We start from the raw sequence: 27,585 nt of genomic DNA, 5'->3' as shown, positions 1-27,585 counted from the left end.
GGCAACAGCCGGCCTGGAAAAAGTAAGTTCCTCTAAGTGCAGGATTGCACTTATTCTTGGGTTTCGTAGCTGCAGTCAATTTTCTGATGCTGTTAGTCCTCTTCAATTTGGGGTGAAAATTTAACCACTGAACAGGTACCTTGCATGTAGTGGAAACCATTCAGCAAGTCTCAGTACCGGCCTCTTCTTGGTATTCTTCTTCATAAATTTATCACAGTTATGTGTTAGGCTATAATATTCCTTATTTCTTATACTCCTAGCATTGGATTTAAATTCTCTACAAGACAGCTATATTCTTTAGTCTCTTCCTTTTTCTGCAACTTGCCTCCTTCCAGCTACTACTCTTCTTAAACACCAATAAACCTTCTACGTTCTGCTACTGGTTTTATCTCTTTCCCTTTTCCAGCTAGAATTCTAACTTATTGCACATGGCCTGTAATTTTTCTCATTTAAACAAAAGCTTGTGAAAATGTTATGTCCCAGTGCAGTAACCATTTGTGTAACTTTTCTTTGCACCACAAATGCTATTTGTTTGACAACTAATCCCCAAGCTTTAGCTATGCTACAGTTTCTTTGAGCTTGTTAATTAACAGACTCAGAATTACTTTGCTCTTTGTTACATCTTCCAAATTTTGCAGCAAGAATCTCCTTCGAAATCACAGCTTCTGAAACACACTTACGTGACAAGTACACAACTAAACCCAACATTTTGTAAATTTCAAGATGTTTTAAAATGCTTATGGATCACAATCCTTTCATGTAAAAATTGACAGATCTCTCATCTTCACTACTTCATAGGGCTATACAAAATATGTGATACCTTTCATTCTTGCCAAATCCAATATTTCACCTCTATTTGTTTCCCTTTCCATTTAAAAATCTGAGTTTTACGTATCACCAACAGCGTTATTCAGTAAAGGCGTAAGCTTCTAATTAGACCAGACAGTTTTACTTTACCCACCAACTATTCTAGAAATAGCCATATTTATTTTTATTCCCTTTTCAGTGACTTATAAAATCTGAAGACCTGTGCTTCATTGTACCAAACTACTTCAAGCAGGAAGGAAACCTGGAAGCATTATGTGTTAAACCTAACAAAGTCTGTTTCACATGATTTCAAAATAACATACTTTGCTTCCAGCTACTATATCCTGTTGCCACGATTTGCCAGATAAAATGTTACTTGCCAATAGAAATTGGGGGGTGGGGGTGCACGGACTTGAATCAGGAAGATAGAGGCAAGATATCACTAGGAGCTAACCATGTCAGTCCCACTCCTTCCACCCTCAGTCATACTCCTGAGAAATAAGTAACACCTCAACCATCCCATCAGGAGGTTCAAGCTGACAATTTAATTACTATCTATGCTCTCCCCTTTCACACAACACCAAACACTACCTCAGTTCAACACTAGCCCTTTCAAAAAAGCCCTTTTTCTCAGACACCATACACATTTTTAGTGACTGCCCTGTGCTTTGTATTAACTCCAAGATTTCTCCCCTTGAGGTTTCTAAGGGATATGTCCCCATCTGTCACCGCCTTGATGAACCTCTGCCATCTTTCAGAGACTGTCACAACGGCTTCACATTGATGGGAAACCATGTAATCAGGGAAGCAAGAAGACTCAGCTGATTTTTAAAGAATCCCAAACATGTAATCAATGCATAAACCATTCAGACAAGAATCCAAGTTTATGTTGGTTTTTGGGTGCGTTTTTTGGGGGGTAGCGGGATTGGGTGTGGGTTTTTTGACAATTTAACAGACAAGTGAGATTACTCAATAGGCCTTTTCTATCTCGTACCATCCACTGTTCCACAGTCTACACAAACAGGTACCCTTTTATTAGAATTACCTACTGGGATTACTGTGGGCTACCTCCATATCGCTTCCCCCCCGTCCCTTTGTTTTGGTTTTTTTTTTTTTCTTTTTGCTATCACCTATAAGTAAGAGATAAATTACAATGACAATTGCGTAGCTTAAAAAAAATGGCAGAAGCAAACAGAAATGCTTCATAGAAATGTTTCACCAGCGTCAAGAGGCTGTGTGTTGTTTTAACAAAGAAACTCTGAGGTTCAGAATTGTAAAACAATACATGTATCAAAAGGACAGCAAAGTAATATCTCGCATTCTGTATTGAATTAAATTGTAACAATCCCACGAATGCTTGCTTTTCATGTTAGTATAAAAATGTCAAAACCTCTAGAGTTTGTCTTTGACTAAAGGAGCTATTTCTAATGCTTGTTTTTACCTTCGACACTAAGGCATTTCCTGATTTCACTAGAAAGCTTGGTTGCATGTTAACAGGCTGAGATTTTAAACCTAAGGTTGACTTCTTGGCTAAATGGTGCAGGTAAATAGCATTTAATAGATCATGAAAATATCATGAATGTTAAACATCATCTAACACTCTCCTTCCCTCTCCAATGCTCAGTGATATTATAGTTGCATCAGTTTTCTAAATTACCGGTGTCCTTCAGATTGGACTAAGCTTGTATTTCCACAGTAAAAAAAACCCTGAAGTTAGCATTTAAAAACCATTCTTTAGAAATCAGAGGGAGCTCAGAGCTACTGCTCGTTCATCTTGGAACTCGGTACAGATTCCGTTACATTTATCTGAGTTACCTTTGCATTGAGAAATGTGTACACAAAATTGTAGAAAAAAAAAAATTACAAGACTTCAAGTGCTTCCTTTGATAGATCAGGTTTTGACACCAGAATTCCAGCTAAGGTCTAGGAAGGTGAAGAAAAATGTAATACTACAAAACTCTTTTTAAAGGATCCATGAGATCTCATTTTTCTACAAGCCACCTTACCTGCACTCGTTTGTTTTTCCATAAGATACTGTAAGCCTCAAGAGAAAAGGGCAGGGGCCAATGATTAGTAACTAAAGTGATTATACTAAAACATGAGCTCATTCTAGATGCAGCATGGAACCGGTCAGCACACCAAGTAGCGTTCAAGACACAAAAGCATGCAGAGAGAACGCAGTCCATGATTCAAGTCCTGGAGACACTGATGCAGTCCAGTCATCTCACTCACCTACCTGCCTGTACTGCAACAACTACCAAAGTTTACCTGGTGAAATGTATTTATGTATCTTAGGCAACTATGAACATAATCCACCCCCAAAATCTGTGAAAACTCAGATGTGTGTTCCTCCTGAATCCCACCACAGAACCCAATGCTTAACTACAACACTTTCTACTGCAAAGGGAAACATTTCTTAAGCCTTTTTTGTCTGTGTAACTGCATAAATCTGAGAGTCTCCAGCTATTGTCTTTCCAAACTATCCTGACCACAGACACAGGACAAAGGAATAGGAAACACACCTCTAAAGGTTCTGTTCAGCTCATTTTGTACCAAAGAGCTCTTAATAGAGCAGACAAGAACTAAAGCTACATTAAGTTTATGAACAAGCATGGAAAACTGAGAAGGGTCCCTCTAAGTTAGTTTCTCAGGGTTTCTATGATCAGTCTGAAAACAACAATCTGCAGGCCTACAATATTTCTTTAGGTGTATTTTCTAGGGGGGAACTAGCAGGGACTAACACATTTTGTAATTCAGTTCAGCCCCACTCATCCCACATTAGCAAATACTGTGCTGGGAACCACAATTAATTTCAGCAGAAACACGGCCAAAGATTTTGAAAATTTACAGCAGTCTCCTTCAAAAAGGCTTTAGAGAGCACTGAACTCCATGGTCCTGTCCCAAGTAACAAAGCTCAGAGATCCACCTTGAGTAAAACTGTCTAAGGCATGCTGGGTCAAGAGACTCCTCAGGTATGCTGCTACATCTATAACCAAGGTCAACAGCTATGATACACGACACTTGAGCCTTTAGAGAGGAATCTCTGTTTTCGATGTTTCTTTTCTTCAGGTTTTCACTATAATAAGAGGACTCGAATCTTGCCCACGCCCTCCCACTCCCTTCCTTCCAAGGATGCTGTGCTGGTGTCTTAGGTGGCACTCCACAAGATACTGAATGCTGCAGTAAAACAAGGGTGTCTCCCTCCCACTCCTGCCCCAGCTGCAGCCACAACACTGCAAACCAACCACCGCATGCATTGTCCCCCAAAGAAGCCATGCCGTGTCAAATGAGTAGAGGGAGATTTGCTGCACACAACAGAACTATCTCTCAGGTGGTGTTTACAAGAGAAGGAAGAGGGGAGTAAGGTAAGAAGGAAGAAGGGAGAAAGAGACCTTCAGGTTCTTAAAGAGCAATACCCTCTCTAATTGGTTCAGGGCTTTGGGCTGTTCCCCACTACTTAGCTCCAGTTTGTTGAGGAGACATGAAGAGATCTGTGAAAGATAGGCAAATGCATGGTTTAAACAAAGCAAAATAAACCCAAAGAGAAGAATAACCTGGCAGAGTGCAAGGCTGCAGGGCAGACTCCTGGCATGCACAGCAAAGAGACAGTACAAGGAAACTGCACAGATCAAGACACAAGACAGAGCATCACTTAACCGAGCTGGGAGCAGCCATCACTTGGTAAGGGTAACCCTCCTAAATTCAAATTCACCTTCACGTTACACCTTCTATACACAGACCGTGACAAATTCCAATACCTGCAGTACATTAGCCTGATCTCTTTCAGCCTTCCTTAGGCCAACCTACCATCATCACAAACCTTCCCACTTTTCTCCCACAGCAAGGGAAACAAGCAATCACTAGGTTTCTACCCAAGAACTAAAGCCCCAAAGCTAGTTTCAGATTCCTACACGTAAGCATTCAGTCTCTCAAAACACTGCTGTACTGGCTCTGAAATGTACATTTACCCAAATGTTGCCATTTTTCTCAACTCATTAAAAATAGAAACAGAGTGGAAGTTATGATGTTATAAAAAGTATATTCACTGTAAGTTCAAAGGTGGTTATTTCTCTGCTGCTCTCCTTCCCATCCTGTTGCTCTCAATAATAGAATCCTATATTTTTATTGACGTCCTTTATATGGAGTATGAAGAGTATATATGTATAGAGGTATATATGGAGTTCCTCAAGTGGACCTCCCTCCACCTAAGAAATTATTACATTAATAATCACATACAGTCACCTTTATGGTATTTGTCATACTGAATCCAGCTGCTAAAAACCTCACTGTAGCGGGAGATGGTGGTGTTGAGCAAACCCGGACCTTCCACGCTCAGAAAATTGTGCATTTAGGCAAAGGGAGAGAAAGACCAGTCTATTTTGATTTGGCTGCTAATAGAGATGGCATTGCCCATGTGAACTAAGGTTTTCACTACAGAATGCTGCCTCTTCTAGAAGCTGCCGAGGCTTTTTCTACAATAGCCCAGTTTCATAATGCTTTCATGCTGTTTCACCAGCCTCAAAGTTTCCTTTCTTCACAGGAAGAACTGGACAAATACATGCCGAGAGCTAGTATTAGACTGTGTAGTGAAAGAAGAAAGACATGGAAGAAGCTGGAGAGAGAGCAGAAGACAACAAATGATCAGAAGACATCACCATCAGGTCCCACAACTTGCTGGGGTTTGCTAGCCCACAGCAGCTGATGGCTGTTCCCAGAATCCAGACTGACTCACTTAGGCAGCAGTTATCATTAGCAAGATCCACTACTGGACTATGTGGGCTTAATCCCAGTGAATTAATGAAGCTATGTCCATTTATGCGGTTAAACATGCTCTTTCAGTGAACTAGGGACTTGCAGGAATGAAGAAACACAAGTGTGAAGACAAACAATATAGAGATGAGCGCAAGCCCGAGACAAGAGCCAAACAGCCAACACAGTGCTGAGTCTTACCTTCTTCATGTTCGCACCCATGTAGCTTTTAGGTTCTTCTTTAAACTGAGGCAACCTGAAAGACAATGAACAATCCAAAATACATCAACTTTCTTGGGTCAACAAAAAGGGGGGGGAGGAGAAGACTGGTCTTTCCAGAGAGATACTAGAAAATCAAGATTAGGTTTTCTCCACAAAAGTGAGCCGTTCTTTTCCTGCCAAAATCTACCGAGGGGAAAAAGCTACATATAGATGAGAGGCGTTTTGCATGTTATTACTGCCAATGGCAGTTTTGCTATACTGATTTTCATTCTCAGTCACGTAAGTACAGTTTCTTTTCCTTCAGTGTATGTTTTCAGCAGTGGACTAACCAGATCGTTTCAAAAGAGGTTTCTCTGATGCTGCTAAAAACAGCTGCTGAGCCAGAGTGTCATCCACACCAGGACTCTTGCAGCGTACATGTTATTATTAGTCATGGCAACCCCTTACATTAACTTCGTAGGAACCCCAGCAGATATCCTCCATTCTGCATCATATAAACACAATTACAGTGCACAATGGGCCTAAGTTTAAGCTGAGTGCTTTCAGCTAAGCAAGTCCCTGTCTCAGAAGTAGAGGAGGTAGACAGCTCTCACCTGTGCTACCAAATGACAAATGCTCTGCAAATACACACCCCCTACTCTCCCCCTTCTGTTCCTTCACTACACTTCTGTCTTTGCTTGCTGAAGGGATAAAAGCCTTGCAGCATAGCTTTGGCTGTTTCTTTTTCTGGAAAGCAAGATGGCCAAACCATCCCCCCTGCAGTTGCTGTCTTTGCCTTGCTTCTATATCCCAGTGTCCACAGGCACAGACGGCGGTGGTGTCTCCAAGCCTTACCAAGGACAGAGGAGAGGATACACAATAATGAAAGAGCACTAAGTAAAATTCATGTATGCCTGTGGTGAAACACTAATGCGGTCTCTTTTTTGGAGAGATTGGTTCTGACTCTGCCCCACATTCATCCAGTGTACTGCGTGACATGGGGTGCACAGAGGGAAAAAAAACCCTGAGAACCCACTGGAACTGAGTGTGACAATGGGGAAAAAAAAACATTATGACAGCTGTGTTTCACAAGCTGTCGGTTTTACTGCAATCCTTTCCTACTACAAGTATTTCTATATCCTGCACATTTCCTTTTTACAATACACAGGGAAAGTCTATGATTACTTCACTATCTGAAGAAATAGTTTTGAAGTTAAATAACTTGCTTGAGTTTCAGAGAAGTGATCTTAATTACCTGAAGGGTGCTGAAAAGGGCAGAACATTTGTCCAAGACATATGATCTCAAAAGTTCAAAATTTTCTCTGATATGTGAGGTCAAAGCTCTCGGCTTGAAATCAACATGTGACTATTCAACATCGTTTCTATTCTCTCTCCTGAAGAGAGCTATATTTTTAGAGTGCCTTTTTTTTTTTTTTTTTTTTTTTGAGTGACGTTTGCACTCTCTGTCCTCAAACTGGTTCCCTATCCTAAAGCTCTTCATTACTTGGCTGTCCATCTTTCCTCAAAGGATACCTTAAACCAGGCAACCTTCCCTACCTCTGTCTCCCTGCAGTCTGACAGGGTCAGCCCAAGAGAAAAGTGCCAAATCCTTCATCCCCTTCCACCTCTAAATAATGACCATTTTGGATGATTTTTCTGAGGGCCCTTAAGTGGAAGTATGGAATCTTTCTGTCCTTAGAGGGCCATCTCAGCAATGCTGAGGCAAACACAAGCAGGTTTACCTTGTGAAGAGCAGCTGCACCATGTCGACCAGAGTGTGCTCTGCAGATTTTCTCAATAACTCTGCGAAGACAAAAACAAATAACACAGGTGTCATTACTCAGTGTGATATTATCAAGAGGCTTCTTCAAGCAGACTCCCCTCCGAGCCTTGTTTACAGAGATTACGGCAAATTTATTAAAACCAGCTCCAACACCGCATTACTGCAAATGGGCGTATAATCACAAGGTGGCGCCACCAAGCTGGGGAAAAAGAGCAGTCAGAAGTGCTGTGAACTCCTAACAAGTTTTCCATGAAGTTGTAGAAAGACACAAAAATATAACACTCAGCAGCTTTCCACGGCTGCATGTTCTACAATCGAACCAGTTAATGCTGAGGAGAGACGATCATTTCCTAACTGCAGAAGTATGAACCACCTACCGCTGAGCCTCATTTCAAAGCATATGCGGAAACAGGACTGCATGATCTCACACACGGATTCATTGGTGAGGTGGGCTCCCACTGGAGTGAGCAGCAAGGTCCTCAAAACCTGCAAAGAACAGTGCACTTATGTCCCATAGCACAATGATGCTTGCATGCATTTCCAAGAGAAGGTTGGCTTCCTCAAGAAGGACTGCCACGAGCAGGCAACCTAAGGGATCTCCAGGAGTCATTTCAAACTGAATGCTGTGCTCAAGAAACAGATGACGGGACAAGAACGATCTCCTGACCCACTTCTAAATTCAGTAACTAGCTATCTGCTCAGAAGTACCTAGACCAAAGAGGTATACAGTTCACAGGTCTGTCTCTACAAAGAATTTTTCTTAAAATACGAGAGTTCCATATGCTTATTTTACCCCTTACTAACACCGACCATGCACAAGGTAGGATTATCAACACTACCACATTATCAGGCCCTTAATTTAAAAATCATTTTGTTTAAGCTTTTAATTATTTTCATTTGGAAAAGCTTTTACCACAGGTATATGAGCCATCTGTTTAAAAATAAAGTCTGTCACTAAGCTCCTGCAGAGTCAAAACATTGCTCCCTCCTCCTCTTCATCTCCATGTAACAGGATATGTTCCACAACAGGCAGCAACCATTATGGTAATTACCATTTCTCTCCACTTACCTGTAGGATTTTCATCAAGACCACCTCATCGCTCGCATGATCTGTGCCCACAAATCGGGCATGAGTGACAGCATCTGCCATGTTCTCCATCCCCTCCGCTGTGCCCTCATGGCTGGGATCTGAGTAACAGAATAAAAATATGACAGGGAAAGGTCACCTACAGCCTACCACCTCTGTGGGGAGACATCTACACAGAGATATTCTGTTGCCATCTGCTTTCTTAATTTGTGTGACTCCGAGTGAGTTGACCCTACAAGAGCAAAACTCACCTCCCAGTAACTTAGGGAGGTTAATACTGGGAGCTTTCAGAAAGACTTATCATGAGTCTATTTACACTTGAGAAAAAAATGTAATTCTGTTATTACTGGCTCCATGTTTTTTTTTTAGATATTAATTTGTAAGCCTATGTCCTGTTCCCTACAATCTAACACAATCAGCTGTTAAACACATCGAGCTCCTCCTCGGGAATGAAGAGAAAACAGCCCTTAAACATAGGGAACCTCAAATTTACTCCCATGAGGGGAAAATGCCAAACAGGTTCCACTAGATTGAGAAGGAAAAATTGTCTCTTGTTCTATATCCCTCCCAAGGAATAGGAGCTGGGGAAGGAATGGACCAGTAGCTTTCCCTAGAGACAACAGTAGACAGGCACAATCACAGTTTAGATATCACAGTTGCAGGCCTCCCACTTCAATCATTCATCAAGGCTCCTTCTCTCTGTTTCAGTCTTCTGTAGCTACAAACAATGGTGCAGCTGAGAGAATGTTTAGGACGAGATTGTTGCTAGTAACCGTATCTCGTGCCACATTACAGTGGCTTCAGAAAAGCTGCCTCCGGCTTTGATTTCATTCTCGCTTAAACAATACGGCACTGGGCAAGAATCTTGTTACCTTCCTACCTAAACAGTCATTAGGGAAGAAAGGAGACAAACTAAACACTAGTTAATACCTCATTAATTGGCAATGAGGCCTCTGGAACTCCAGTGAGAATGAAGCTGACAGAGGAACCAAGTAAGACCGTGTATACTTTGCAGAGAAGCTTTGCAGACTCCCTTTTTGACTCCAGTTGTGTTCACACCTAGGAGGGGCTAAGCCCTAGGCATTAAAGAAAGCTGCCCTTATTGTGGTCGGAAGAAAGCAGCCTCCACCACACTGTGGGAATTGCAAGGGGCTGCAGGATAAGAAACTTCATAGTTGCACAAAACTGAAATGGCATCAGGGCACTTCAGAGTCCCATAAATCCGCAGAGCAACAGCACTTCTCCTTTGCCATCCCTTACACATACCTATTAACAGCAGAGCTGGCCTACTTTTGACATAGTTGTGTCTCACACAGGCACACAAAAAAAACCCCACCTTGCATATATGAGAGTGAGTTCCTCTGCTGGTCTGCTAGTCAAACCTCACTGAGCTCTCAAGGAGTCTGTTCTAAGACCAATCACTCATTTTTTACCTGCTTCAGCAGCAGCACTCAACACGATACCAAACTGATACTGGGAAGTATTAGATAAGATGCTTGGCTATCAAAGGCAGTTCTCTGTGTCCCTGCAATAATGGCTTACAATCCAGATAGAAGCTACCACTCTCCTACCAGAGGCAATAAAATCAGCCATATGTTGGTACCCTGTGCACTCTTTTTCGCAAATGGAAATGATAGCTTCAGCCACCAATGGTGATGTAGGATCATTCTAGATCGCCTCAGTTAAATCAGGTAGAGACCAGTGGTGTTACAATGCCAGCACCTACGTTAGCGTTACTGTTAACCAACCTCAACAGCTACAGCGGAAAGCAGCCACTTGCTGCAGAAAAGGCTCCCACAGGCAGAATGAATACACAGATTCCTTTCACTGTCACCTCTTCCAGTAGATGTGAGTTGCTGTAGGCTTAGGGATACATTTAGCAATAGTTAAGGATAAATAGTCTGTGTGAAAGACAAATGCAAGTAAGTTGTGCACATGCTTCTTAACAGATCTATGACTAGTGCTTCGCTGTTCTAGCCCTGACCTTCAACACTAATATATATACCTCTCTCCCAACGCACATCAACACCTGACTACTTCAGTCCTGGCTCCCTGGAACAGCTCTACAAATTCAGGTCAATTTGTAAAGCCCCTTGAGTTCAATTAAAAGCACAGATACTTCTACTTCGCAGAAACAAGATACAGAAAAGATCAACCCGCTCCTTTGTTCCCCTGTGGGAAAAAAGTACAGAAAGATGTGTCAATGCCTGCTCAGAATCACTAACGAAAATAAGTTTGTATGAAGCAAAATATCAGTTTGAAAATTGCCACCTACAACGCAAAGATCCGGGCACCCTATCTAGTCCTGCACATTTCATATGGTGTGTACTCTCACAACAGGCAGGAAAAAGAACAAGCAGAAAGCAGAAAATCTAGGCTCTCAATCATCAGGGAAATCCAGGGAAGCCAGAATCCTGCTCAGTAACACCTCTAATGGAACTAAAATAAGTCACCACAGAGACAGAGAAGGTAGAGGGGAGAACAAGCTTTAAACTCCCCAAACATCATGTCCTCCCGCTGGAAACTGAGCAACAGCTACTGACAGGTATGTAGTTTCCAGAACACCAAGGAAAGTTAACTTTAGAAATGGAGCCAGAACCTGCTGTAGGCGCACTGTGGTAATAAAAAGAGCACATACCTTTTCTGAGGAAAATACAACAAATACAATTCTGAAATTCAGCCACTAGTCTTCCTATAGCTAAGGTTTGAGCTCATCAAGAAGGCTGACTGCTACCTAGCTTGTGCAAAACTGGTAAGTAAATAACTAATCTGAGGAACAAAAATAAAAAGGAGTTTAGTATTGTTGCACAGTTTTCTTGTGCCTTAAAAATTACTATGCAACATATTGACTGTAACTCTTGAAACAGTAGTACTTATTTCAGAGCAGGGGATCATCTCTGTAAGGCTAACTATTCCTACCAACACATGCATGGTGGATATCAAGTCATGTTATCTGAGCTGCGATTGCCCGCTGTACCGTTAGTGAACTGCTGCATCCAACAATCTCAGAACAGATCTTTGCAATTCAGACGACTAGAGATCAGAAGTCTCAAAGGCTAGTCAAGAATTATTCTTTTCTAACTCGTTTTAAAACATACCCCTCAGCAATACTGGCCTGAAAAGCAGACAACTACCTGCTGACATGTGACAGAATAAGACAAACAGCGAGGCGGCACGAGGATTAGCAATGAAATGCTTTGGAAATAGGGAAAGAAAGCAGTTTTAAACAAAGATAATTATCAGAGGAGTTTGGCCCTTTCACTCCCCACTGGTTTTCGACCCTGTGTGCAGAGCAAAAGCCACCCACTCACAGAACAGACACAGCTAATGACACTTTGGAAAAAGCGCTGGTTTCACCTGTCAATTGCACAGACCCAAAATGCACCACAAATACCATCCACACTGAAACTTCCCCGCTGTGGTTATCCCGGAGTCCTCCTTTCCTTGTTACATACAGTTTAAAATGGATTCGTATGTTAAGGACAGTTTTAAGCTTTTCCCATCTTTAGGCAGTCTTTAGACTACTTTAGTCTTATACTACAAAGGGAAATGTAAGACCAAAAAGCTTTAATTTAACAACACAACCCTAGCCAGATGTTCAGTCAGCACCACTAATCCCAGCCTCACTAGTATCTGGAGCAGCACAAAGGACAAGGCCACTGTGAATGTCACCTGAAGCAGCAACGGAGGTCTTGGATTACAGGTTCTGCTTCACAACAGAAGCCAGGTAGAGGGTCTTTTCCACCATCTACTGCAAAGACACACACTTACCAACAGTTACAAGGATGCACCCTTGTGGGAGTGACCTAATATTCTAAACAAGTAGCTAGAGAAAGGCTACAAATTCCTAACCATGTTTTTTCCTGTTTCTGCCTCAAATCAAGTATTTGTAGCCAGTTGCCTGTGCAGACATTTGCCTGGACATGTGACACCAGCCTCATGTTCTGACCCAGACCATAAAAACCCAGAAGAGGAGTCCATCCCTCACTCTATGTTGAAACGAACATATTTTGCATTATTGCTTAGTCCTTCAGAGGGACATGTTTTACAGGCTTATTTATCAAGGGTTTTTTTATTGTCCTATGAAGTGAAATCAATATTGCATCATTTTAGTTATTTTTCACCACTTAATTATACCCAATACTGCCCAACAATTGATGTCCAATTTTCACCTAAATTTCCAAACTCTTAAAAAAATATTCCTGCAAGTCCTAATTTTTGCTCTTTTTAATTTTGAGTCTTTCCCACAAAATTGATCTGCATCTACATCAAGCCCTTTCTTTCTCCGACTTCCCTCATGCTAACTCCAAAGAACAAAATATTTAAAACAGTGCCAAAAACTCAACACTGTTCACTTACAATGTAAGGGAGGAAAAGACCTGAGAAATCTGAACTTGGGGGGAGGTAAAATAATGACATTACATATAAACCTACATAGATAACAAGTTTTGTAATTCACACAGGTATGATCAGAAAGTACTAACAGAATTTACACAGAAAAATCAAGCACCGCTAACAACAGGATGACACATTGAAAGCAGACAGAAAGCCAGCTAATGAGTTACTACAAGCCAGCTGAGCCATGGGAACTGACCACATGCACATTATTAGGCTTTCACAAATATAAAGGAGAATGCGCCCATTTGAAAGTCTGGGCAGCGGCAAAACTGTCTCTGCCATGACAACTGTGACAACTGAAGGGTTCTGGCACACCACTGGACAGGGTCAGGGACCGGGCATAAAACCCCATCCTCACTCTAGAGCAGAAATTCTAGTCCACAAAACTAAATAAATTCTACTGTGTTTACGTATATTACAACATTGAATCCAAGCTGGTATTCTCCCCTCCCTGGCGCTTTGTTCAGACTGCATTAAAGAGCAGTTTGTGACCACGCACAGCCCATCAGCAGGCCAGCAGCACACGCAGCAGTCAGGGCAGGCCAGGAGCCTTGGTTCCATTTCCAGCCATGGCTGTAGTGCCATGAAAGACCAAGAAAGGTATGATATTAAGAAACTGCAGATGCCTATTTCCCCGGTGTTAATGACAATTTTCTTATTTCTCCAATCCATTAAGACTGCAACCATGTATCCTGGCCAAAGACACATCTCAAGGAGATGCATTTGGCTGGCATTTTGGTAAATCCCAGAAAACCCACATAACATACCTATTAGTGCATATGAGAGGAACTTATTCACAGAGGTGAGAGCCAATCCAGTTATAGGGCCTGTAGTGTCTTCAGAACGGATTACCTCCAGGAAAGGCCGAAGAAAGACATTGGGTTCAATTTCAGATAGCTCTGTTAAAATAAAAGTAATTTAAAGGATACATTAAATTAGACTTGATTCATTAGGATTCATTTCCTTTAAGAATCAACAGCAAGCTTAATCTCAGCAGAAAGGGGCCTGCAACAGCTTAGTTTCAGAAGGCTGGTAGTTGTGATTTAGCCTCAGCCAGCGTCTCAGCCCCACCCAGCTGCTGGCTCACTCTCCCCCCCATGTGGGACAGGGGAGAGAATCAGAAGAGTAAAAGTGAGAAAACTCATGGGCTGAGATAAAGACAGTTTAACAGGTAAAGCAAAAGCCGCGCACACGAGCAAAGCAAAACAAGGCATTCATTCACTCCTTCCCACGGGCAGGCAGGTGCTCAGCCATCCCCAGGGAAGCAGGGCTCCATCACGCATAACGGTGACTTGGGAAGACAAACACCATCACTCTGAACGTTCCCCCACTTACTCCTTCTTCCCCCAGCTTTATATGCTGAGCATGACGCCATGTGGTGTGGGACATCCCTGGGGTCAGTTGGGGTCAGCTGTCCCAGCCGTGTCCCCTCCCAGCCCCTTGTGCACCCCCAGCCCACTCACTGGTGGGGCGGTGTAAGAAGTAGAAAAGGCCTTGGCCCTGTGTAAGCCCTGCTCAGCAATAATGAAAACATCCCTGTGTTATCAACACTGTTTTCAGCACAAATCCAAAATGGAACCCCATACTAGCTACTGTGAAGAAAATTAATTCTATCCCAGCCAAAACCAGCACACTGGTGGGAAGGTCGGGGTTGCTTTTAAATATATATATATATATATATATGTTACACACACAGACATATACGCTTTTAAAAGCAATGGTTTGTGAAGTTCACTTTCTTATGAACTTCAAAACAGCCTTTTGGAGCGTTCTAAAACAAATCCTGTTGTAAGAACACTCTGTAAAGATCGCAGAGCCACTGCTGCCTAAATTCATGCCTTAATTAGTAGATACAGTTGCATTTTCCTAGTATTCCTGGAATTGTGCGATCACATGAACTGTACAGACCCGGGCCCACCTTCCACCACTTCTGTAACATCCTACTACACGTACAGGCTCATACTAATCACATGCGTAGTACAAATATACAGCCAGATTAGTTGCACCTCTTGCAGCTCTTTGCATGAGTACACATGGCATTTCCACAGCACTAGAAGTTTGGCAAAGACAGGAAAAACCCATGAGATAAACAAATTTTAAAACTGTTCTGTCTTGTTCTCAGAATACCCATCTAAGCCTCTCAACCCAAGCAAAAAGGGCACTCTTCTCTACTTGCTGCTTTGGACAGCAAGTATGCTCTCTAAAGCTGAAATACAAGAAGGCAGACACACTGAGCTGTTGAGCTGGAGAAAGACAAGTAACGAGCTTCCTAAACTTTTCAAGATGATCAATGGAAGCCTTGGGAATGAAAAAGAAATACAGAAAAAGAAATATAGCCAGAACTAGGGAAAGGGACAAAAAAAAAAAAACTCAAAAAGCAAACAAAACCCAAAACCAAACAAAAAAACCTGAATACAAGGAATCAAGGTAAGAATCCTGAAGATGATTTAGGAGAAAAAGCATTAAAAAGCAGGTGAAGGCAACCACAACACAGACAGTACATAGGCAAAGAGTGTATTAAAAGTAACTTGGATAACCCTGAGACCAGAAATATTGAAGTACAAACACTTGGCTCAACTTCCTGAAATCTACATTTTATTCCTAATAAAAAAGTTAACAAGTCTAATGGCTAATAGTGTCACAGGAACACTGACATTTGTATTCTTGATGATCCAATATTATCTGTCATATGACCTTCCTTGAGACAGGGGGAAAAAAAAAAAAAAAGAGTTTAGTTCTTGAATCCTTAGACAAGCTGCTGCTTTTCTACCTACCAGCATAACTCAATTATTTTACTTACAAAAAAAAAAAAAAAAAAAATCACAGAATGGTAAGGGTTGGAAGGGCCCTCTGGACATCACCTCGTCCAACCCCCCTGCTTGAGCAGGCACACCTAGAGCAAGGGGCACAGGACCACATCCAAGCCAGTTTTGAATGTCTGCAGAGAAGGAGACTCCACAACCTCTCTGGGCAGCCCATACCACTGCTCTGTCACCCTCAAATCTAAACCCTCCTGTTTCTAAGATAAGTGAAATTCCATTTTACCATAGTTCCTATTGAAAAGCCTTAAGTATCCAAGTAAAAAGCCTACCAGAAAGCATGCTAACATAACGGTGACCAATTATGGTGAGGAAGCAAAGGAGGAAGAATAATGCAGGGGTTTTTGTTTTAAATAGTTAAGACCACAGAGACCACAAAGTGCAATAGTTTTGTCATTAACTTAAGCAAAACTGCAACTAAAAAAGGAACTTTGGGAATCTCCTACCTTTCAGCCACCAGTTCAAATCAGGCCAACACCGCTAACTTGTGAGAGGTTAAAAGGAACATGATGATTCAATCTTTTTGGCTTAAGGACAACTCCCCCAACTTGTCAGATTATATCCTGGTGTGACATTACAATTGTGTCACCTCTCAATAGCTCATGGAAATGCAAAGGATCATAAGACATGCTTTCATCAATGTTTATTTAAGTGTGCTTTATAGAGCGCTTCTCTGGTTTAAGCACTCGGACAACATTAAATACAGTAAGACTACTAGGGATCAACACTCAAACTCTTCTTCCCCAAAACCAATCCCTTCTACAGAACAGTCAGCACGATCATAACCCTGTCAGTTCCTTCAGCCTCCTTCAATCCAGCAAGCCCAGGATGGAAAAGCTGCACCTCGATGGGGCTTCAGCAGATGTACATAGCTGCCCAGGTGGAATGAGATGATGAAGACAAACTCGCTAGCAGAGGATACATAGGACATCACACTCTCCATTAACCCATTTTTGGGACAAAAATTAGATGTTTTCTTTACAAGAGTGTGTGTGGGTGGTATTGGTTTTTTTTCTTTCAATTAAAGTTGTGGATCTTGATGTGGTTAAAGATTAGATTCTCCACAGTCTAACTGGAATTCCCAACTTACATGAAGATGACAAAACGGCTTGTCATGATTAGGATTTAACTTCGGCACATACTGTTAATTGCACAGCAGCTCCAGCCAGCTTCCCTGATATTCAGAGACTCTAGCTTTTATGGTAACACAGCATTTCACATTAAGCTCTCTGAAACTGACTGTGTACACTGTAAAACTGTTTCAGACTGGATAGCTGGTGCTGTATTGTTGAAAAAAAATTAAAAATATACCAAATGAGACAAGAGTATTTTTAGTGCAAGATTTATCCACTAAAGGACTACTGTCTGAAAGATCTAAAGTTCAGTGAAACACCAATCACACTGCTAACTGTTTGCATCTGAGGAGTATTCACTTGATTACTACAATGAGCTCCTCCCACCAGCAGCATTTGCAGGCATTGAGGACTTAACAGGGGTCACCAGCTCCCTTTCAAAGCCAAACTCATACTCGGCAGTGGTGCTTGCTTCAATAGGGAGGACGGGGAGCACAGAAAAAATGTTCATACTGTAGCTAATCTTGTTATATCCTGTCTTGAAGCATATTACTCTCATTGGCTGAAGTATCAGTTCAGCACCTGAAAGTGGCACTAAAGCTACTTAGAAGTTTTTAACCAAGTAAAAATTTTGCGTACAAGCCAGTAAGTCAGAGATGAGTCCTTTTCTCTTAACTCAAGCCTGTTGAGCTCAGTGAAGTTAGTTCAGAAGCTCCCTCCCTGAATGGTTTTCATAGCCTTATATCTTGAACATGGCTGTTGTTGGTTCTGAACACTGCCTTTTCAGATCAATAACTGGGAGTGCAAGGCGCACTCCATGCTAGCTTCACTACCAGAGCTCAAGTTTAATCTAGAGCACAGAACAGTAGGGACTGAGTAATGCTCTTTTCACAATACTTTGGTAAGGGTAGGACCATAGGCTTTAAAGTGAATTGTTCTGCCCAGCAAGTTAAAACTTCATGAAAGAGAGACCACAAAAGATCTTGATCTTTTTTGGCACCTAGCTGTAAAAGCAATGCTATGCTCTCCTGAAAATACTTAAGAAACCTCAGAAAGGGCAGGGAAATCAATTATAACTTTAATAATTCCTTTGCCAAAACAAAGGCTGTATAAAGTAAATATTGAATGTTTGGAAGTACATACCTGAACTTTAAAAAAGCTTTAAAAAAAAAAAGCCAGCTCTGATTTTATAACCCTCTACCAGATTCTGGTTCAGGCATTACAAGTAAGGAAACCATAACCAGTGAAAGACTTGAGAATTGCTGATAGAGATGTTTCTACAAGTATATTTTCTAGCAAGAGACATTTCTCGGTGTCTGAACTAGAAAACACAGAGGGTTCTCTGCTTAGGTAGCTACTTTCAACTCTGGATTAAAAACCAACCAAACAAAATCCCACCCCCAAACCCCACCAGCCTGGCAAGAACAACCTCAGCCTAGAGTATTACAAGAGGAAAAACTGAACAAGTGTCCACAAGGAGATCCAAATTTCACTAGGGATTCCTACAAGTAGCCTTCCTTTTCGATTTACTCAAAGCTAGGGAAAATTATATTAAAACACAATTTAGTCTTAACATGAAGAGCCTGGGCTGCTTTGGGGACCAGCTGGAAGCACTCCCCGTTCTTTTCACACAGGTCCCTTCAATGAAATTTTGGGGAAGCAGACAGAGACCAACACCAGCACTACACCCAAAAATGCTCAGCTAGCCCAAAGCAGTGCATGGGAATTAAGAAGGGAAAGAAAATCTTAAGTAGCGTATCAGAAAGCCATCTCTTCAGGCTGGCAATTTTAATATGAGGGGGGAATTCCTTTGAGACCACAGTGCTTTCCTTCATTCATCCTATGGATTATTTGCACTTAGACACACATGTCTATAAAGATATTTAAACAACTAATTCACGTTTAAGCACCTAACTCCCATTTCAGCAATCCCACCCAGCCATTCTGGCACTTCAGCAAACAAGCTGCATCAGACCTCCAGCGTCTCCTTGCTCCTGAAGTACAGGAGCAGGTCCCCCGCAGAAGAAGTTTCTTATTGTTAGCACACTGTTGGCACATTCCTGATCTAAAACGCTCACATAAGCTGCTTTCTCTGGCAGTTCAACTCTTCACTCCTGAATGACTCTTATCAGGATCGGCTATGCGTTCCGAATCAGAGTAAATGAACGAGAAAAAATTCTTTATGACAAGTTATTTCAACATCATTTGTCCCCAGGACAGGCAACTGCAACCCAAGCCATGTGACCTGGACTCCTCTTCTGCAGCAGCTGTTGCACTTTGACACCCAGCCTTCGGAAAGGCTGTCTCAATTGTATCCCACACACCTTTCCAATGCAGACGAGCTCAGACAAGAGCAATGCTTCAAGCATGTGCTATTACTTTCCTGCTTACAATGAACAGGCTCCCTCTTTTCTTCTCAAGATGAGAAAAAGACAAAAATAACTGTCACAGAGCAGAAATCCAGGTCTTCAGGACTCCCACCTAGCAGCGCAACAAGTTTACGCCACAGAAAATTGAGGTACCAGCAAGCGCTTCCTGGCTCACCCTCAGAAACACCTTCTGCAAACACTGACTTTATGGCCTACCTGCCCTTGTATGTGCTTTATTCTCAGTTCACCCACCAAACACCAAAACATTTTGTCGTTTCACCCAAGGGTAGAAGTCCCTGCAGTCTCAGCAAGTTAGAGAGAAGAAAAGTTGCAAGGAAAAAGGACAACATTGTATTTGCCTTTTAAAGCCATCTGAAAGTACTGAGCAGTCATACTCTTCAGATTTTCAAAAACATTTAAGTCTTAACTGCTGGAATAAATACTGGCTTAATCTCACCCAGCTCAAAACGCAGGATCACAGGGAAAGGAGAAATTCCTTTGAGTTAGTCCTGCAACTACCTGCTGGTTAATTTAGAGATTAACAAATCTAGTGAACAGAAATACTTGTTCCATTCTAAAAATCTGCAGAACTCGAATTTGCTTCACATAAGAGTCAATTAGATAACAGCCACAGAACAGTATATGCGCATCGGCTCTAGGTCTCTTGGCAAAACTACAATTTCAGCAGCTCTGCAGCCGATGAGCCGAGGAGGCGCATGTTTCACCCCTCCAAAAGCAAATTCTCCAGACTGACCACAACACATGCCACCCTGCACCTGTAATGAAAGACGTGCCCTGACTTCTAGCTAGAAAGTTTAGTCCAACATTTAGCTCCACTTCACTAATGGCCAATTAATGTAGGGTAACAAGTGTTAAAAAAGCTAAGCTAGATGATGCGCATTCATTTTCCCTGAACGTATGTTTCCCTCTGCACAGTCCTGGTCAGTCAAGGTTTCAAGTGAAAAGAATTCTTAGCCATCTCTGCCCTCCAAGGGGTTCCTGTAGAGAAACTTTGTAGAAAAGGAAGACAGAAACAACAACAAGGTCTAGACTAGTCCTTGCAACACACTGCAATGCACACCATGCTTCTAGAGATTTTCTTACATGAAATGAGAATAGATTGCTACTTATACAGTCTGACCCAGCAGATAATGTAATCAGAGAAGCCTCTAGTCCTAATTCCTGAAAATAATGATGGCAATGTCCGCTAAACTTTATAAATAAGAGGTCATAAAAAAAGAGTATCCACCTGACATTCCCTACAGGTTCCCCAAAATATCATTGTCTTATCCCAATAGATGAATAGATGAAGATGAACTGGATTCTGACAACTGGGGAGAAGCTGAGGAGCCAGGCGCCTACACCCTAGTTTCCAGAATGCGTAAATACTGCAAGCTACTTTAAAAGGCTGCTGGGATTGCACAACACAGTATACAAGCTCACCATGGGGATGTGTGGAAGCAAGCTTTGTGTATCTCTGAAAGCAACACTTCACTGTAGTGTTACCAAAAGCTTTACATATCGTAGAAGTAAACATAGGCCCAAAATTAAGGATATTTAAGCCAGTGAAGCAGAAGTGAGAATTAACTGCGATCCTTTTCAGTATGCCTGTAAAACATACTCTTCAAAGCTAATTTCCTGTAAATTAAAGTGAATCAGGGGCCCAGACCCACCATATCAAGAGGGACACAGTGCCATTCACAGCCGCAGATGAATGCAAGGCTAGAATTACAAATGCAGTTTGACAGTGGGAACCCAGAGCTGTCAAGCCTGTTCTGTTTGCCTAATTTCATTACAATGGCACAAATGCTTTCATTTGTCACACTCCAGCTTCATGTGTTTATCTCCCTTTCATTAAACATGACTTTAACAAATGATTGTTGCATAGTGCCAAGATCTCAAGCACCCCTCAGAATTGAGATTTTTATTTTGGAGAAAGATGACAGAGTGCATAATGAGCATTTGACTCTTGATATCCTCTGGTCAGGGCAGCATAAACTCAACTGAAATATCGCCTCTGTTAGGTATTATTTACATCTACCAGCAAAGCAGGAGCACTGCCAGTCCCACCAGTGTTAGCCATTAGTTATCAGGGGTTTCACCTGATGCCATGCTTCAAATTCAGCTGTTCTGACTGCCCATTCAAAATTCCTGAGCATTTTTTTCATAAGCAGGTACTTACTAGACTATCTTCAGCCAGAATTACACTGAAAACTCCAGCTCTGCCTCCACTGTTATTCGAAGTGCTTTTCACCCAGCCATAGTATTCTGTTCCAGAGGGAGTGGTGTTAGGAAAAGTAGAAGATACTTCATTCACAGGGAAAACAAATGCCATCAACAGGAAGTTTGGAGTTACACAAAGTACAAGCTTTCATGGTTTCTATCCAGATGGACTTAAGGAACGGAGACAACTACTCACTTCTCCTTCAAGTCTTAATACCAGTCATACAGATCACTGAGTACAGAAAAAAAAAATTAAGTTGTTGAGACAGCAGCTTATTTCAAAAGTTACAGTTGTTTAATTTTGCTCTTATTTCTTAGCACTGAGGAAACAGCAGAGATTGAAATAATTGCATCTTGACAAACTTTTTTCTGAGCTATGGTCGACACTTATTAGTCAGAAGTTACATTCAAAAGGCTCTGCTTCAAAACAAGAATAGCTCTTGAAGTGAATTGAGAAGTAATTTGGCATAGCAAGGATGAAGGTCGCCAGAAGACCTTGCTATGAATCCTAATGTATTTCCTCCCACCCTGTGACCTGAATACCTCTGAGAGGAGGGTGACTATTCTCATGAAAGGCAACAAATCAATTAACTCTACATAGTAAAAGGCTACTGTTTCCAAATTAGTCTCCCATTAGTGTGTTTATTGCCAGTGTGAACAGTAATACCCATCTACCTTTAAGTGTAGTTTCAATGCTAATCCATACTTGTTTCTAGAAACCCTTCCTCCTATGTCATACTAGAGGATGAGCACTAGAGCAACACCTGATTACACCAGCACATTCCAGAGGAAGATTGGATCAAGAACCATGGTTTTTAAAGCCACACAAATTCAGAATTACTTAAATAAATTTTGACCTCTGTTACAGAAAGGCTGATTGCTCTCAAGGAAAGGAGTTGGGGGAAAACAGTTGACCGGAGCCCTGAGTGGTTCTGGAATATACAGCTACTCTTGTGGCTTTTTCAGACAGATGCAAGCTCTAAACTGTTAGTGCCAATTGTAATGGCACTTAACCCTACTCCAGAAAACTGAACTCCTCAATAGTTCTACAAAAACTAATCTGAGATCTTATCCCTTTTCTGAAGGGCGTTGGTGGTTTTTTTTTTCCCGCCCGTGGGTGTAACTAACTTAACACAAAGCTCTGAACAACTTCCAGGGAAGAGAAATCAACCTTCCTATACACCTACAAGGAAAAAGTCCTTCAGCAAGCTATGAGTTTCACAGGTAACTGGAAGTTTAACATCTATTCTTTTTTTTTTTAAAAAAAGAAAGCATCTCATAACAACAGGTTGAACAAAATGCAGGTAAGCTTCACCTTTTGTCTCTGTTTAGAACCCACTGAAACTGTTTTGGAAGATTTCTTACAGACAATCACCATGCGCATGCCAACAGCCAGTTCTTGTGATGAACCTGCACCAGCTCTGAGCTTCAGAGCCCGCAGGCACTCCTCTGATGCAATGACATTCAACTCTAAATGAAATTACTAAACCAAAATAAACCAAAGCAAAAAGCAGTCATCCCATGACAAATTCATCTGCCCTTGACCAAACGCTGATAGTTATTGATCTTGCTGCTGTTGTGAATTAAGACCAAGTTTCCCAAGGTTCCCTCCTAATACGAGAAAGAGAGCATGGCCACTCTAACAAGGCCGACTAGGCTAAATGAAACCTATGGGGGATTGCATTGCGCACTGCCAAGTCCAGAGGATGGACTGATCCGTCCATCTTACTGACAGCAGAAGTTTGATGTATGTCAAGTTTAAGCACTCCTTTTCCTCTCTAAAAGAAATTGGCACATGTCGAAGGAAGAGCAATTAGGTTGTGACACTCTACAGAACTCTGTTCAGTCACTGGACTTGCTTCACTATGGTATTTTATATATCTTGCACGGTACCAGGCCCAAACTAAGTAGGCAATTTAAAAGCCCAGGAGAAATTAAAACTTCTTCCCTGGTATTTTGAAGTAGAATAATTCTCCACAGCTTTTTGTGTCTACCACACTATGAATAGCGCTCTCATTGCAAATTCACCACATTGGGAAAAGGAAAGCTTCACTATTTCTAAGAGGTTAGAGAAAAAGATTACAGTTTTATTATCAATTAGCTGTCTGGACATTACCCCGTTCTGTTTACCCCTTCCTCAAGGGAAGCCCCTGAGTGCCAAGGGGAAAAATTAAAAGGAAACTGAAGAACAACAAATCTCAAACAAGCAGAGACATTTCTTGTGTTGTCAGAGAATCTAAAAAGCGTCAGTGAGACAGACAAAATCCAAAGAATGAAATGAAGAAAAGCCTGATGGCCCAAGAGGAAAGAGAATCTTTTAATGATAAAAATCTCTCCAAGGTTTAGTGTACCTTGCTGTTATGATTTACACAAATTCTTCTGTCCAACTTGAACCATTCTACGGGACACTGTGCTTCACCATGTTATCGCCAGAAAGTAAAAATCCCAAGTGCTAATGGCAAGACACAATTGTCCAGAGCTCAAGTACCAACACACTAAGTTACCACAGATGCAAAAACAGGAGCCTCAGGGAGAGCAGGGTGAAAAACGTCATGGGAATATTAGTTTCAAACCTACAGGGGTGGAAAAGGGACACCAGAGAACAAAAGAGACAGGCCTGGTGGTAGTCAATCCAGCTGTTGCCTTAAGACATTGCAACAGTGAAAACATTGAGCAACGTTTTTTCCCCCCACAGCACTAAGTGAAGCAATGAGGGTACACACAGCATACACACACAAGCAGCCTCCATTAAAAGGCAGCTCAATTCCTAGAATAATGAAAACAAGTGAATATTATGTTCTTGAGAATGGAGTGGGGAAATGAATTAATTTCTGCATACTACTATGTGCTAGAGCAATCTACTGATACAAGGTGCTGATGGTACATGACGGGAAACAGAAGCCTGAGATTTAACACTCATTTAAAGTTTTTGCAACTGAAGAGATCTGTGAATGCAATTCAACTTCAGTGACCATCAAGATGGGCATCGTGCAAACAATTTTACACCAGCCCCCACCTCCATTAAATACGTTTTTTTCCTTCCATGTCCTGGAATCAGGCATCAGCTGTAAAACAATAAAATGTATGTAAGGAATCAAAATGACCTAAAAGTCTATCTGAATAAATGAAAGGACTCCACACATTTGTAAAAAGTTAGTTGCCCTTATTGCAGCCTGGACAGAGGAATGCATAAGCTATTAATTTCTCTACCAGTTAGGAGCCTAAGCGTTATAGTTCACCATATCTGAATATGAAGACAGTAATTCAGCCTGCACTAACAAAATCCATTAACTGGCTCAAAGCACCATCCCAAAGGACTGAGTGATCCTGTCCTAACTTTATAACGCCCATCACTGCACACTGTCCAGCAAGAGTGATCTAAAAGCAACAGCACAATACAAAACTTCAACTCATGCAGATAAGCAGGACTGTTTGTTCAAGCCAGCCCCCAGTTCACACACTTATGTGGGCTTCTTCAATCCCTCTCCCTCCCTTAGGGCACAACACAGCCCAGCTCTCCAAGTGCGATACACAATGCACACTGAGCAGGTCAGTGGACACAACTTCGCTTTAACCTCTCACCCCTAGCGTGTCTGCTACCCTGACCTCTGGGGTGGAACCATTATACTTCAACAGCGTTTGTTCCCAAGACTTGGTAAAAAGGCAAAGACAGAAGAATTTCCTTTTGATTTTCAAGCCTAGACCCACAGAATTTGCTCTGACAGGACATAAGCACGTATACAGATGAACTGAGCATCAGCTGGCAGCAAGGTCCTTGAACAAAGATAGATAAACCACTCTACTCTCAGCCTCTGCCACTCATCTCCCCTTCATGCTCTTAGGCAAGTCACTTCATCTCTGCTTCAATTCCTCATATGAAAAGGGGACACATTTTGCCTTTTTAAGTGCTGTGCCATTAGATTACCTGGAAATAATCTCAAAAAAGCAGCTCCCAGTAATAGCAATCCAGTAAAGGCTTCCTGCTCTATCATCCCATGTTTGCCCCAAACCAAAAGTTTACTAAGACTTTCTGAAGGAAGCTATTTTTCAAGTTCATATTTAAGTTAGGGAAATATGACAAGCACTGTACAAACTAACATAAGCTAAGATCAAAATAATCTTTATGATCTGTCACAGAGAAAACCAGTAGTTCAGTTTATGAAGTATCAAGGAAATTAACAGGAACATATTAGAGCCACATCTAGAAACAACTTGGCAGTACTTGGCTACTCACTTTAGGGGTGTCAGTGTTAAGAATCTTCACAACAAAAAAAAAGGTAACTAAATTTCAGAGGAGCTAATGAATCAGGGGAAGAAAACGTACATAATTTTCTAAAAAGCAGCAGTTAAAAAGCTAGTAAATTCTCGCAGCCTTGTCAGAATGAAGCCACTTGACACCGAGCAGCATTTTGTTCAGCTCTGAGGCCAGTGCTTAATACCAGAAAGTGACCCTAGGTAACAGGATTTTGAGGGCCCTTCCAAAAACTTGGGATGAAATCCCAAAGCTCTGGGAGAGCAAGGCAAGCACCTGTTTTCCTGAACAGTCATTTTTTTTTAATGCTGCATACTTTACACAGAAGCTGTATTATTCTGGAGAAGCTGCATTCCAGCCAAAAGTGCACAGTTAATGTTTTTTGCAGCCCCCAGCCTCCAGTGATGGATGACCATTTTATAATGAAATACTTTATGCTCAATCAACTTACAAATAACGGATGTTTTATCACACTAAATTAAAAAGAATGTTTTAACAAAAAAAAAGAAAAAAGCAACAGACAAGAGGATCAGTGATGAGCAGAAGCAAAAGTTATTCCTGATAAGGGTGGTTAAAAAAAAAAATCCAACTGATATTTCCCTTTAACTCTTTCACTACTCTCCAATTACAAGTGGAAATGATGCATGAGCTAGTATTTGCTCTGAAAACACCTACATGTAAATCCCGCTCCAGACTATTGAGGCATGAGAATAAAAGGCTTCTACAGAAAGGTTTTGGTCCGTAACATCTCAATTAGGTTTTTAAAAAGCTATGGCTAATAACTAAGCACTGTCTGAAGATAAACCTTTCATAATAATTTGATCTCTCATGCCCATTCAGCATTACAAAAATCATTCCTCAGATGCCCCTTAATCAGCTGTGAGGTTTGCTCCTCCTAGCACTGCTTCCACCTGTCAATGCTGAGTGATAAAACACAGAAGTAAGTGTCCCGCACTCAAAGATTACTGCAATTTCTAGATCAAGGTTTGGAACCAAACATCCAAGTTCAAGTCTTATTCAAGACTCAGCGCTTGCTGTTACACCACAACTGTTACTGTTGTTACACACTACAGGTCAAGAAACCCCAGAGCTTACAGGGCCATATTTGAATCAACAGTAGCCCTCGAAAAAGCCCACAGCAGCATCATTCATTGTGCCTTTTGTCCCAAATAGCACATGAAAAAGTTTCTAATCTAGTCCTGACCTGCCAGAATGTCTCTTCATTCCCATACTATCTTACGCTTTTGGGAAAAGAGTCTCTTCTAACAGGAATAAAGCAACGGAAGAATGCAGATGAGTATGAGATGCAGAGGACACAAGCTGCAACAAGGGAAACGCCAATTAGATATTGTGAAAAACGTTTTCTAAAGAAGGGTGATCAAACACCAGAAGAATTTGCCCAGAGAAGCTGTGGGAGCTCCACCCCTGGAGGTATTCAGAATTCCGCTGGCTCTAACCAAGAACACAATCTCACTTCCAAGCTAGTCCTGCTTTCAGCAGGGGATTGGAGCAGATGACCTCCAGAGGTCTCCTCCTACCTAAATTTTTCCAGTTCTGGCTTGTGCTTACCAGAAACAAAAAGAAGCCTCTGACATTGTACATTATGAACGTAGCCAACATCCACCGAGTGAAGGGTTTCCCTTCCCAGATCCTCTACTGGTTAGTATCAGCAATAATTAAATACAAAGCAGGAGCTCATTCCAGAACTATCCCTAGAAAACATTCATGATTTTCTAAACCAGTCTATTAAAGAGAACCTGCAGGCTCAGGCTGTGACTGAACTTGGGAAAGAAAAAAAAAAACCAAAACACCCAACAAAACAAA

The 27,585-nt window shown here is 41.5% G+C and overlaps 1 protein-coding gene across 3 annotated transcripts in view; it reads right to left on the bottom strand.

Moving 5' to 3' along the window:
- GBF1 (golgi brefeldin A resistant guanine nucleotide exchange factor 1) overlaps nt 1-27,585 on the bottom strand; it is a 109,138-nt gene that overhangs the window by 32,178 nt on the left and 49,375 nt on the right. For 2 of the 3 annotated variants that reach the window (XM_064463660.1, XM_064463661.1), the window contains exons 4-8: nt 13,793-13,924; nt 8,610-8,728; nt 7,918-8,026; nt 7,500-7,560; nt 5,758-5,812 (exon numbers count right to left, since the gene is read on the bottom strand). In XM_064463660.1, the coding sequence (XP_064319730.1) occupies nt 5,758-5,812; nt 7,500-7,560; nt 7,918-8,026; nt 8,610-8,728; nt 13,793-13,924 (476 nt within the window). The remainder of the gene's footprint in view (nt 1-5,757; nt 5,813-7,499; nt 7,561-7,917; nt 8,027-8,609; nt 8,729-13,792; nt 13,925-27,585) is intronic. The other variant, XM_064463662.1, reaches the window with a different exon arrangement.

This window comes from Phalacrocorax carbo, chromosome 12 (assembly GCF_963921805.1).
Source record: "Phalacrocorax carbo chromosome 12, bPhaCar2.1, whole genome shotgun sequence".
Lineage (NCBI taxonomy): Eukaryota > Metazoa > Chordata > Aves > Suliformes > Phalacrocoracidae > Phalacrocorax > Phalacrocorax carbo.
This window is presented reverse-complemented; position numbering and strand designations above follow the sequence as displayed.